A 14,795-nucleotide genomic window follows, 5' to 3' on the forward strand; every position below is an offset into this window, starting at 1 on the left:
AAAAGTTGGAACCGTTGGACTGATAGACAAATGGGTTGTTGAAACAGATCAATCGGTGGATCAATGAATAGATTAAAGACAACAATGGAATGTTGGATTAGTGGATAAATCAATAGAAGTACTGATGGCTGGAGAGACGAATGTCATGAAGGACAGACAGATGAATCAATGTTTGGATGGAATGTTGTATTGGACAGACTCATCAACCAATAGTTCAAAGGACACAGCAGAATGTTTTCTTACTGAATGCTTGATCAATGGACAGACAGACTGATGGTTGGATAGACGGACGAGGGAATTAGTAGATAAATGGACGGAAAGATTTACAGATAGAGTAACAAATACGTTAATGGAGAGATGTGTATCTTTAATAAAAGAGCTTTTCTACATGGAAAACTGATGTTCATCTGTTTATTATAATAAACAATGGAGCAAAGAAGCAGGTCTTAAAATATAAACATTCTCCATGCCTCTGAAAATGAGAACTAGAATCAAATAAAATAAGAAAAATGTAGAAACGTAATTGATGGTTCATAAATTATTCTTTTTGCAATAGTCCTACAGCTCTGAGAAAGTATGCAGGCATAACTGGGCACAGTTTACAGGCAAGAAGGCAAAAAAAGGCACTCAACAGAAATTGTCCTGTTTACTCGGACAGCTTAAATTAAAGACAGATTTTCTTTTTTTTTAAAAACCACCGAAACTTCCTTCCTCTAGTGCTTCCATAGGGATTCATTCATTGACTGAAGGAAATACAGTAAACTATGAAAACTTGTGCCACTGCTGCAGCAGCGTCAGTAGCTGCAGACATGAGTTATTGATCCTCCTGGGAAATCCCAGAGCTGTCCACAGACAGGTTAGTGCAGCAAGCGTTCAATGTCTCCAGGATATGTTTTTACTTTGGAGCTTACTTCTGTTATCGAGTATGAGATAAGATTGTCCTCACTTTGCTTTGATTGAGTAATAGACTCCTTCCTCCATCTCTCCCTCTCAGCCTAATGCAAGTGAGCCAATTTGAAGCTGTGGTGTTCAGGGCAGGTTAAAACATGTCAAGCTGCTCCGGCTGAGGTGGTGAGGCATAAAATCAGCTTCATGCCCTGCACTGCCAAATATCTGTGGATTCTTGAAGTAGCTCCATTACCTTGAGCGATACAAACGTGAGAAATCCTCAAACGGTGATGCATGAGCGCGCGCGCCCTGCGTTATTTGCACTGAAACTCGCGCAGGCATGCCCGACCGAGAGATGTCAGCTGACCAACCTGTCCGTACGCAAAGATGGTGGCGTTGTAGCCCTCGAAGCAACCCTCGATGAGTTTCTCTGTGCAGTGGGTGTAGATGCTCCCCTGTTGCGTGTCCATGTCAAACACATGGTCAAAGGTGAAGGCTTTGTCCTTACCGAGGACCACTTGAGGTTCTCCGGGCATCACATACGTACAGATGTGGCAGCCCTCAATTTTCTCCTTAGCCAGCTGAGGACGGATCCTAGAAAGAAAAAAAGAGAGGAGAAGAGACATTTTAACCGTACAAGAAACCATAAAGAACTTAAAGCCATAAATAAAATACTACAAATTTCCTGAAAGCATGATTTATGTTAACTTTGAGCTAGCACTTCAAAATAAAGAAAAGTACTACAAACGACAATGTGGTGAACTATTTTTTTTTTCTGTGCCATCATTCCTGATCAAATGACTTGGAAATTGTAGTATTATTACATAAACATAATCTACCAGCTGCTCTGCTAAATCCTCCTGATTTATCCACACATTTAGCTTCAGTAGAAGGTCACTCCTAAGTTTGAACTCCCAAATAAAACAGAATACAATATAAGATCAGATTTTGTATGAATTCAGCCTGTTACTAACATGTTGGTAAAAGTTTAAAGTGTTAGCATGCTAACAATTTCAAGCCAGTGCATAACATTAGCTTTCTTTTAGCTACTTCATGAGATAAACCAAAAAAATGTTTGTCCCAATTACGAGACTAAAATAAAGCCCATTCAGGAGCCTATGAAATTTAAATTTAAAAACTAAATATCAAGAGTTTTGTATCTATCACTAGCTAGTGTCAAATAAAATGCGGCCAGGCATTTATTAAGTGTTAAAATAAAAACAAACTTCAATGTGTTAGCATGCTAACTATTATTACAAAACACAATGATAATGAGGTTTCTGCTTTTACAAAAAATTAGTGATAAACTGATTATATTTTGTGTCTTATAACTAGCTAGTGTAAAATAAAGCTCAGAAGTTTTATTTTATACTAGCTAGCATAAAAGTTTTGTTTGTTTCCTGTTAAATAAGATAAAAACAAAAACTTCAATCTGTTAGCAGGCTAACAATTAGCACAAAACACATTAATAATGAGGTTTCTAGCTTTTCAAAAAAATTTAGAGATAAACTGATAATATTTTTGTATTTATCACTAGCTATTATGAAAAATTACAGCCAGGCATCTATTTAGTAATAGGATTAAAAAACAAACTTCAATGTGTTAGCATGCTAACAATTTCCAGTTAGGAGTAAACACAACAAATGAAATTAATAATGAACCAAAGGAGCTAGAATAAATTAAAGTAACAGTGAATCATATATTTTTCTAAATTGCTAAAAAAAAAAAAAAGCAACATTTAATTAAGGACTTGTTTAAAAAACAAAAAAGAGAGTATAGAACACCACGACAGACTATTGTGGGAGTGATGACTAAAGTGTACCTATTTACAAGAGGGGAAGGCAGATGAGGGCAGCTACTGTGTAATGTGTATCTTTATACATGTGGAAAACCCTGCAGTGCCAGCATACTCCCATACACAGACCTCTCAGTGTTCAGTACTGAGGGAGTGAGCGAGAAGTGAGCTCTAAGCAAACAGTCCCGCCCTGGATTTCATTAAGAAATTGCTCCGTTTGCTTAAAAAACAAGCGTTCTTATTATATCATAGCTTGACCCAGTTTTTAAAACTAAACACATAGCTTGTCAGAAGAAAACACATTTAGATGTGTTCAGAGAATTAAAATTCAGAATAAAGTTTAATTTTTAAACAAAAACAAGTCTGAAACCCAATTCGGCTGTTGATATAATAGTAGAGAGCAAAATTTCCGGCTCTAAATCCTGTTTTTTTCTAGACTATATTGAACCCAAATAAATAAATAAATGGAAATAAACTCAAAACACAAGCAGACACCTGAGAACTTTAGTTAAATTACTGCTTTTGTGCCTTTCAGCTAGCAGACGTTAAAGCTATATATGAGATGGAAGAGAAAGAGAGGCCATTATGCATTGCTTTATACTCTATGTGCAGTACTTGTGTGTACTGTACACTTGTGTGTGTTTACATTAAAAAAAGACTGACATTCACCACACTATGAGTCTTTGGAAGTAATGAAAAGCATAAAAGTCTCTCCCTTTGTCCAAATGAGTGTGAGGGCGTGTGTGTGTGTTTCTGAAAAGGAGAATGGGAGCGTGAACACAAAAATGATCTACAGAGAGGTCACTGTGTGTATGCATGTGTGTGTTTGTGAGACTTCAGAGCATATCTCTTCAAAAAGAGCCTCCCAGGGATTACACAGCACTGACGACAACAGGAGAGGGGCCAATGACACCACTTTATATTTTTTAGTTAAAGTTCATATTTTGAGTTTTTTTGTTTTTGTTTTTAACAAATAAACAATATTTTGAGTTCAGGGTGTCCAGAGACTTTCAGCTTAGACAAATTAAGACATAGAAATAAACAAAAGAAGAGAGAAAACAATTCTGAATCCCTTTGCTGCCCTGGTTTTGATACCACCCTGAGTGGGGAGCCATAATAGTATAAACTTATCCAAAATCCACTTAATCTTCTCACAAAGTCTACATCTACATTTTTTTAAAGAAATCCACATGGATTTAAAAAAACAAAGGGTTCACAGTGTATTTAAATAAGCTCTCAATCCCAAAGTAAATTTGAAAATAGTTTTCACAATATCTCCATTTGAATAACTGCACAACTATATTTTACTTTAATTAGTAAAATAAATAAATAAATAAATAATCAGTTTAGCACTTTGCCACTCCCAAAGTGCAAACATTTTTGTGGTTTAACTGTGGTGGTCTCTGTAGAGGAAAAATGTTCAGTTGCTTTACCTCCAACACTTCAGATCACAGGCAAACGTGTTCAAAAGGGCTCATTAAGCCACATTGTCCCCAGTGAAATTGACTGTAGCATTACAGCCAGAGGGCTCAGGTGATCTGAGCAGGCGGTGATTTAGTTGAGTGATTTAAGGCATTACAGGGTTGAATGTACAATAATCCCCTTTTGGCCACCTTCCCAAAAACTCAACACAGGACTTTAATCCAGAATAATAACGGTGGTACTCATGGCTGCTGCTCTCAGTGACAGTAATAAATCAAAGAGTTATTGTTTTAGCCGAGTCTGCACTGAAACCATAGCAACACTTTTTTTTTTTACTTTCAGAATAAAGATATGTTTGCAGAAAGAAAAAGAGCGGCTACACAAAGGAAACCACAGGAACGAGGATCATTCTACCAGGAATACACGCCCGATCTGAGTGGTTGTTTTCATCACAACAAAGACAAAAACAAAAAGACACCCGACAACATCAAGAATCTCTGCGCGCCATCTAATAAAATGAGGCTAAATCGCAGGTGAACCTAGAGTGGAGGCGAGTACATGCAGCAGGAATGACTGGAAACAATCCAAATACGCCTGTCGCAATAAGAAAGAAGTCAATTGATCGCATGATACATTAAAACAGACTCAATCATTTCTATTGTTTATTTCTGTCTTTCTACCAAAGGCTGGGTGACAAAAGTCTTCAGTCTGGTGCTTTGGTCTCAACTAGCCCCTTTTTTTGAAGGTCAATTTTGATTCCAGAGTCGTTATAATTCATTCTATTTAGCTGTTTCTGTTGTTTTGTTAATTTATTTTGGATACTTAAAATGTCTTCCACATCCAGTGTTAAATGTTCATCAGAATTTAAAATTTTTTGATCTTTAAGAATGCGGCCTTGCATTATTATGGCACTGCCACTATATTACTTAAAATTGGTCTCAAAACAATATTATCGTCTATCGCAATAACCTCTGGGACAATTCATCGTCCAGCAAAACTTGTGACTGTGACAGGTCAGATCACAAAGTTGTGTCACATGCTTATTAGTCAGGCATGTGTATGTATGGGTTCTTTTGGGATTGGTTATGATTGTCAAAGTTTTGCGGAGGTCCATAAGAGGAGAAAATGTAAATGTTAAAAAGATATTTCATTATATGAGCCTGAGAGACGGTTGATGTGTAGATTATGTTGAAAGGGCGCTAGCCAAAAGAAATAATCATATTACTTGACCTCTACAAAACCCAATCCGCTCTGCTTCTGCTCCATTTTCCATACCCTTCGTCTTCTCTGCGTTTGTTTTGGAAAACAGCCGGTTCTAACTTGCGCAACTTCTTTCTCCTTTTCAGCACTCTAGTGGCAGTTTCTCTGTGGTAAAAGTTTTCAATATAAGCACAAAGTGACACCAACTTTTTATGGTCGATTTGGCTTTACATAAGAGCTCCAAATTTACAAAGCCCCTTTCAAGCTGTTTTAATAAGCTGTAAAATAAACAAGTTAATTCCAAATTATACCTGTGCATCAGTCAAGGCAGCTTTGACTGCACCTCATTTACACCACAGCTTGAGATAACAAGAAAATTACACAGCAGGAACATGAAAGAAAGGTGTGTACATAAATATACATAATATTCCGATTTAAGTTCGATTAAAGCGCACCAAACAGGGCTGGTGTGAATGCACCCTCAGAATTACCAAAAATGACTTCTACTTCTAAATGCACCTTTCTGTTAGCGATTTATTTTGTAACTTTCTTCAAATTCCTAAGTCAACATACAGTTGTTCAGTACTAGGGATAATTGTCACTTAAAGACTTGGAACAATCCTTTTGGGTGCATGTGTCTTTTTATTCTGTGTATGTAGATATCTGGTTTCAACTGTATGATATCATTATACGTCCTACATGATCAAACTTGGAAGCTTTAAGCTCATGAATCTATAAATCACTTAAGTCATTTGTTTGCTCCCTCTTGATAAGTACAGATTAGGGGAAAAATGGAAATCAGCCAACTGCCACCTGACCGCTGATGTCATCCATCTTGAATAACGCACCATCAGTTTGCTTGCTGACAGCAGTTTCTATTGACAACAATCCAAACCATCAATTCCCTAGACTTGCAGCCATTCCCCTTGGGATCGCCTATCACCAACGTTAACAAGAATGAGAACTTTGAGTCCTGATTCAGGGCCTCTGCGACCTAACCCTTAAGATTTTGTTTACGTTCCAGTTTGTGTCCAGCTGACGACACAGAAAGCCTGGCCAGAAATAGAAAGGTACATCTGAGCCCAAAAGGCAGCAGAAAACAAGACTGTTCCTTACAAGCTTACAAGCACATCATCACCTGACATCATCATAGCCCAATGTTTATAAGGCCATAAATCAGGCACAATTTGGCAAATAAATGTGTCCAAGTTCACAAACATGTTTGTAATACAACCCTATTATTGAGTAACTGGAGCTCTATCTCATTATATGTCAACTGCTCAATGTTGAACTCAGACTACAACATGTAGTCTAAGCAGTGTGGCATTTACCTAAATTGGGTTTGGCTCTTAGTTCAAGCAGAGAGCACAAACACTAGTGTTTTGTTCTAAACAACTAGGGAGCTGAAGACCTTCAGAAAGCATCTGATCAATATATAGGAATGGATATTAGTCTTTAAAGATGGACTGTAGTTTATGTACCACAGCGGCAGGTAGAGGGGTAAGAAAGCAAGGCTCATTTGGAGATGAAGACATCAAATCATCCTGTCAACGGCGATGTGAACAGTAAGGCAGTAAGGCTACATTTGCACTCCAGTACCTGAGAAACTAGACTCATTATTGGGAAAATTGGTCAAGAACAGAGCAGAGACCAATAAAACCCACCCATCGCTCATACCATAATAGCCGGAGATTGCCTGACGAATCTCTTAAGGGAAGCTCGCTTACGTAACAACCACATATAGGAAAAAGCATATGTGTCATTTAGCCAGCAGGCGCTCATGTATTTTTATTCTTATGGTTATGGACTAGGCTGGCTTGTGTAATGAATTTTTTTGTCTGATGGCTGCCTTGGAGGGAGAAGAAGGGAAACCAGAAAGACATAAATCCAGAGATGTTAAGTGCTGTAACCGACCACAATCCAGTGGGAGTGCATCTCAGTAACAGTCTCTATTGTCCTGCTGCTGGTCTTGACATCAAGGGCCAGTTCATTGGATCACTCAAGCTGAAACAAGTTCTTTACAGACGCGCTTTTCAGCTGGGTAGAGTAGGCTAGTATAGAAGCATCAGAATTATGGACAAGCAAATGAAATTAAACATAATTTAACATCTCGTCAACACTGTTTGGGAGTGTTTCACCGTCACTCAAGAAGACTATGAACTCCGGAGTTGATCTGGAAACGGCAGTCACAGAGGGAATCTGGGAATGACGCAAAATGGAGTGGAAAACCCGGGAAGAAAAAGAGGGAGATTTATTTCCGCTGAGGCCATCTTTTGGTTTCCTTTGGTGTGGTGACTGACCACTGTCCCTTCACTGAGCACACCAGCGACTTTGACAGGACCCATTCCGTTGTCAGAGCAGTGAGTGGTTCTTTGGTTAAAGGTCACCCAGCAGGAAGGAGAGAGAGGTGGAGGAGCAAGGATAGCGTGGTGGATGATCCCTGGATTGGCAGCGACAAAGGACGCATACATTGTTTGGCCTCCAGCACTCTTTGTAGCTTCATGGAAAACATTTCTCTCACAAGGGCAGCGTGACCTAATCATGACTCATGTGTGAGAAGAACTCAAATGCAGAAAATGCTTAGAAAGACAGAGATAACAGGATAGCTATAATATAGGAATGCAAGGCTCATTTAGAGATGAAGAAAGCAGTATTTAAAAAATGATGAATTTCTAAAGCCTACCACAAAGTCTTCTAATTATAAGTGGAATCCATAATAAATTAATCTTTGTTATCGAATGTCTCTGAGGGGGGAATATCACATGGCATCAGCTGGCAGCTGGCTTGCTGCTTGCTTTGCTTTTGTGTCTCAGTTCGCTTGACTTCCTTCATGAATATTTAGGATGGATTTTCCTGGACGAACAGCAGATTATGCACGTGTGCAAAGAACATACATGTGCACATGCGGCTGTTTTGCCAGAGCCAAGAGGTCTTTCTTCTTCATAAAAATGTCACGGTTGAAGACGGATTTCTTCCAGACGAGGAGTAAAAACAACCAAGTTCTGGCCAATGCTTTCCATTCGTTAAGCTCTACGTTCTTATTATTTGTGTGAATCTAGGGTATTTGTGTTGTACTTGATAAAGAGTGTATCAAAATATTCAAACTCTAGACTTGACAAGTGCACCTTCTTCATACCACAACTTTACCGATTGTGTCATATAAACAAACATTTGTTCCCCTCCTAGTTTAAAATCTCATCTTGAAAATATATATATATATATATTTTTTTTTTTGCTGGTTACAGACGTTTGCTTTGAACCTGTTATAGAAGTTGCTTTAAACCTAGCTGTTGTACAATGCTAACAGCAGCTAGCAGCTAACAACAGCTAGCACAAAAAATAGTCAAAGTATATTTGGTCAATTTGTTGCACTTTGCATGCTTGTCTCATTTACACATAATCCTGTCGACAAAATAAATAGGTCTATACTTTTTTTAAGAACTAGTTTTAAATTCAGAGCAAGTGGAAACATATTATTCTAATAAAATTCGTGTTTAGTGTTATCGTGATAAATTCTTAATAATAATGTTTGAACCCCTAAAAAAAGAACAGTTTAACGTCAATCTACTGTTGACTCCAGATATCAATTAACATCAATACATTTGACAATATGATAAAGTGCAATTATTGTGCCACTTAGAGATTACTTAAGGTTACTGATATAATCTACTTGATAACAGGTAAGTTTTGATTTCAAAAGCCTCATCTCGCCACTATCTGCCTCTTTTCAATATTTAATTAAATAAGAGAGGTGTGTCTAACAGTAAAACAAAAAATAGACACAAATACGTAAGTGGCAAAACACTTAAGGTTGCTAAGGGGGAGTTACTATCAGAGACAGTGAAGTAAGGTAGGTGTAACATAGCAACATAATTGTTCTCCGTCATCAAGGTAGGCAGAAGAAATGCTACAATTGAGATTCCCAATAGGATTTAAGCATTAATACTATTGTCAGGACACATGAGGAGGGCTCATTTTTCCACTAATAAATCAAAATTTGGGGCCTTCCCTTTGTGTACAATGTTGCCCTCTCCTTTTGTCCGTTATGACACCTGAAACAAACAAAAAAAAGGACGATAAAGCGATTCATCACCGTGGTCTTGGGATGGCGGATTACGGAACTTGTTAAAAGACGGCATTAGTCGTGCAAGTTGAGGCAGGAATACGCAAGCGGCCTGCTAGCTGAGCCCGACCGACTCCATATGGCAAAGAAGACCAGATTCACTAGCTACAAAGGTTTGGAATAATTAGAATGTGTCCATGACGATTAGCTGTGGTGAAAACACCGACGTGGAGGTGAGGTTCGGGGCTTACAGAGGAATGAGATGAGTGATTTATTAGGCGCTGAATGCAAATGACAACGTCGTCAATTTAAGGATGACATGTTCTATTCGAGGTCTTACAAATTTAAGAAACACACGTTACTGTATTTACTTTGATTTACACTTGTTTACTTTGTTATGGCACCAAATTGTGTCATAACAAAGCAGTGTTAAGCAGAAGAAACAACATAATAATAATCTAAATAACTATGAAAGCGCCATTCCAAAATGTATTAATGCATCTGCTGACAGATATTGCCAGTGTGTCTCAACAGTCTTAAACACAGATTATGGCTATACCTAACATCAACTCAGGTCAGTAGTAGCTATATGATGCTAAAGAGAGAATCCATTGAAAGTCCATACGAGTTTGTCCAGTGATGCACAATATATCAGCACCTACATTGGTATCGGCCGATATTAGTCATTTTTTATTGACCAAAAAAATAAAACTTGGCCAATATGAACAACCGATATTTATTTTTAACCGTTTCTGATTGTTTTTTTTTTTTAAAGGTGTCAAAACCGTGTTGAAATATACATAATATTGGTAAATATTGGCCATAACACAAATATAAATATCGGATATCGATATCGGCCCAAATTTTGGTATTGGTGCAGCCCTAGTTTTGTCTCATCATCTCCTCAGAAACCAATTTTAAAAAAATGTTTTAAGACATTTTAATCTCTTAACACAGGAAAGGTGTAGGCTGCACTGTGTCAAAATCAGATAAGTTCGTTTGAGGAGCAACATTTTAAAAAACATTTTAACACAATTTTTTATTAGGCCAATGTCAGAAACCCTCACCCCTAGCATATATGGGAAGTGATGTCATCATTGGGGGGCACATGCTTTGCTTGCACTATTTGAGTTGTGGGGAGTGATTGAACACACAAATTTGCCTTGGCCGATAATTTGATGTTTATGTAAAATATGAAAGTTAAATAAAAATAAATTCACATTTTGCCTCATCTTTTTTTGACTACATTAAAATGGGTTTCCATTTATTTCAATTAGGACTGCTGTCATTGTAATATCAGGTTCTGTAATATTACAACTGAGCTATAATATTCGGTGGAATAATATAGTTCTAATATACATTAATAATATATTAAACATCATACATTCACAATCTGTACATAAATCATTTATTAAGTGAGCTGAATGCCTACATCTGATAGTGCAGTGGTTCCCAGAGATTTTCTGGGCCCCCCTATAGATTACAATAAAATCCCCCCAAAAAAGAAAATAAAGATCAACTGGGCACACACAGATGATTGTGTGTGCATAAACCTATATACATATTTTGTTTTCAAACTCCACTGAAGTTTATTTCACACTTCAGGCTGCAACAAGACACACTACATACCATCTTTACAGTAAAACACGTTTGTGTAACTGTTTTTTTTTTCATTCCTCCATACAGCTTCCCACGCCCTGCCTAGGGGACGCGCCCCACACTTTGGGAACCACTGTGATTGTGGCTGAGATGCTAAAGCGTGGTGGGAATGGCATCATCTAATTTAGCTTTTAGAATTTCCTTATCTCAGTCTAAGTACTGTATGTCTTGTACTAATTAACAATATGAAGTATAGACTCTATAAACTTCGTATTGGTGTGAAGCTGCAAAACAGATGCAAACTTTAGCTTTTTTTTGTTAGCCTGTTGTGGTATTCTCACAGAGCTTACAAATCGTTCCTATCTTTTATCGTATCTATCATTTTTTATTTTTCTTTCGATTAATCAAAAATGTTGGATTAGTTTCTGCAGTCTAGTGTGTTATTATGAAGTTGCCGTGATCCATCTCCGTACCGTTATAGGGTTAGGTCAGGATACCATGAAGTGGATTACCTTATGTGTGTGTGTGTGTGTGTGTGTGTGTGTGTGTGTGTGTGTGTGTGTGTGTGTGTGTGTGTGTGTGTGTGTGTGTGTGTGTGTGTGTATGTGTGCATGCGAGTGTGTGTTTAGCTCAATGACAAAGCATTTTCAGACACTGCTGACCTCAGACAAGATCATACTGGCTTTGAGTCTTTAAATCGCCTTACAATTACTCACTGAGTCACTTTGCAACAAATGTCATTGCGATGAATTATATTTGTTTACATGAACTGATCAGAGGAGGCTAAACTTGAACAACAACAAAAAACCTGCTAGAGGCAACACACATAGCTGCAGCTACATATTCCTGTGTCAGAATGGTCTAGTTAAAGCTTATGAAATTGAGAGTCTGAGACGAGACTTCAACATTTGTGATGACAGATGATCTCCGTCCAGTGAGATTAAGATTCACACTTGAGAATTATGTGGTAGCTTTTGCTGAACTAAAACATGAATAAAAAACATTAAAGATTAAAATTCAAATGATGCAAATTACATAAACAAACATGTTCATCAGTCTATTTTGTGATGCTGCGAGAAGCTTGTTTGAGTACACAGTCACACAATAGCAAGAGTCACTGAAATAAGTTATTTTCACAAGGAAAATTGTCACAACCTTAAGCTAGTAAAAGGGTTCTTGCTTTTGAAGGTTGTCTTGCACTGATGAAATCAGGTTGCTTATTATGGATTATTTATTATCTAAGACGGAGAAAGAGAGAGAGAGAGAGGCCGGCTTGTAAACCGAGTTGGCTTAGCAAACATGGCTCTGGGTCAAAGTCTGAATGCAAAATAACGAAAAAAGGCAAGCGAAGCGGGGGACGAGAAACATGAGAGGGAGCAGCTTTTGTCCTCTCTCTTCCACTCAGATCACATGACGTTGCAGCTCGTCTTTTCCAATACAAACACACCCATGTTTGCAGACAAACTCGCATTCGGGGAGGTCATGTCATTTCTTTATGTTATTTTTTTTGTGTGTTATTTTTTATTTTTTTACAGATAAGCATAGGTAGGATTTAGTTGAGTCTGCTGTCAGTGACAAGCAAATAAGGGGCAAAGGTCAGATCAGGGGCCAGGGGGGGAAAGCGCACCGCCAGTAGATCAAAACATAACCACAAACACTGTAGGAATACACAATAGAAAAAAGCCTGGAAACAAAGAAACAGATCAAGTAGATCCGGGGACCACTGCTGAGTGCTCTGATCTATTTGAGGCGATCAAAAGCACTGGATGATCCTCCATCCTCATATTACAATCTAATCCGAGCACAAGAGACAACCTGCATGGGCCTAATCCCCCAGCACCTAAGATTTTCATTCATAAATCCACTCCACAGGCCAAAACTGAAAAGGAGTAGCTCCATATTAACATACACTAGGATCTTCGTAATGCAGATAAGCTATGATTTATGATGCTAACTGTAAAATAAAGCACTTTGAATTGAATACAAATGGATTTAGAAGTGTAAATCCAGGTTAGGGTGCAGTGTCCACATAGTGGGATGCTGAAGCAGGAATAGTGCAGGTGTGACAGATGAGCATCTCTCCAGAGGAGGGTCCTCTCCTCTGCCTCCTTACCTCAGGGCAACCCGCACCGAGCTCTCGTCCGCTCCGCTGCTCATGGCGTCACCGAAACAGTCCGCCTTAAAAATAGCTCGCTTTCCCTTTTCGTCCTTTCTTTATCCTCTTACACGACGGCCGAGCGTCCCCCTCCCCCTCCTCGCCTCCTTTCAGCGAAGCGCGTCGGTCTGCAGCCTCCACGGCGGCCGCTCTCATTCAACCTGCCATTGGGCTCATTTCTATGCAGCTCCGCAGCGAAGTGTCTGCTCGGAACACGAGGCGGCACCGGGCAGAAAGGGAGCCGGCGGTGGTCAGTCCTCCAGCGGCATCGTCTCTCTCTCTGCTCCAGCCGCGCGTGGTAAAGAGAGTGGAAGCGCGAGGAACCGCTTTGGCGTGTGATTGAAGGCTGATGACGTAACAAGGCTCCTCCTCCCGAGCTGTACCAACCCTGACAAAGCACAACAACACATAATAATAATAATAATAATAATAATAATAATAATAATAATAATAATAATAATAATAATAATAAACTACATCAACTACTACCTAATGGTTTGGGCCACACAAACAGCTAGTTAGCTTAGCTAGACCAATAAATTAAAACTATGGAGGACCTAAATTATCACAGTTTAATTTGTTTTGGGGGGGTTTTTTTGTTGTTTTTTTTACATTTTTGAATAAATAATTATAGCAGGGATATGTTAAATGAAATCTGGAAATAGTTTAAATAAATAATCATTTGAACGTCTCGGTGATTCATGACATGCATAATTTAATTTAGAAATAACTGAATTGAGCAGCAAATAAAATTGTTCTTTTACTGTGATTATCTCAGTTTCACGTAAGTGTTACTGACATGCCGAAGAGATCAACCAGTCAAATGTAGGCTCTATTGGGTGAACAGTCCAATAACTAAATACAAAAATATTTGCATATTATTTCAACATATAATCGGTTCAAGTGTGAATTATGAATTAGTTTTAGTTATTCATTTTTTAAATGATCAAAACCGTTAAATAAATACATACTATTTCATGTGGTTACAATTGTATTTACATTATGTTATTTTACCCCTTGTCTGTGTAAATGATACACTAAATATTAATAAAAACATTTATTGACTTTAACTGTTTAATAGAGCTTTTTCTTTTTTAAACTGATACAGAGTTATTTTATTTAATTTTGATACTTAAATAAGAGGGATGGAGTCATTAAAACCTGTTGTGGGACTATGCTGCCCTCTAGTGGTTGCGAACTAATACTGCGAGGATAAAACTGCGCCCATTTCGGTCAGCAGGTGGCTTGAGAGTATTAAGTCTTAGCGGCAGTGGCGCAAAAAGTGGGTATTCGACGCATAGGGGCGCTGCTCCAGAGGAGGCACCAAAACGGGGATTTTTTTTTTTTTTTTCTGTTTCGCATTTTCTGTATTTAGATTCAGATTTATTTGTATCCCAAATGGGCAATTGATGTTACAACAAGTACAAAAAACTAAAAGACAAATTGTCAAAGACTACAAAATAAAAAAAACAACAAAACATACCAAAAGGACATGAAATACAAATCAATACATAATGGATAGAGTACAGCGGTGCATTTCATTATTGACTGAGAGTTGCAACAAACACTAAACACCTACCTTATCAACAGCTGGTCGCACGAAATGATCAATAACAGAGGGACAGTACCTCCCCTCCCCAACATGTCGCTTGGGGACACGCCCTCTCGAGAAC

General features: G+C 38.2%; 1 protein-coding gene across 4 annotated transcripts in view; it reads right to left on the reverse strand.

Annotated features, from left to right (window-relative positions):
- LOC102234227 (kinesin-like protein KIF21A) overlaps positions 1–13,469 on the reverse strand; it is a 31,728-nt gene extending 18,259 nt beyond the window's left edge. For 2 of the 4 annotated variants that reach the window (XR_002754263.1, XM_014474746.2), the window contains exons 1-2: positions 13,081–13,469; positions 1,260–1,482 (exon numbers count right to left, since the gene is read on the reverse strand). Coding sequence is in view for 3 of the 4 variants with exons in the window: in XM_014474746.2 (XP_014330232.1) it covers positions 1,260–1,482; positions 13,081–13,124 (267 nt within the window). In the remaining variant the exon portion in view is untranslated. The remainder of the gene's footprint in view (positions 1–1,259; positions 1,483–13,080) is intronic. The other 2 variants (XM_023350147.1, XM_023350145.1) reach the window with 1 other exon arrangement.
- Positions 13,470–14,795: the final 1,326 nt, after the last annotated feature.

The sequence above is a fragment of the Xiphophorus maculatus genome, chromosome 17 (genome assembly GCF_002775205.1).
Source record: "Xiphophorus maculatus strain JP 163 A chromosome 17, X_maculatus-5.0-male, whole genome shotgun sequence".
In the NCBI taxonomy this organism is placed as follows: Eukaryota; Metazoa; Chordata; class Actinopteri; order Cyprinodontiformes; family Poeciliidae; genus Xiphophorus; species Xiphophorus maculatus.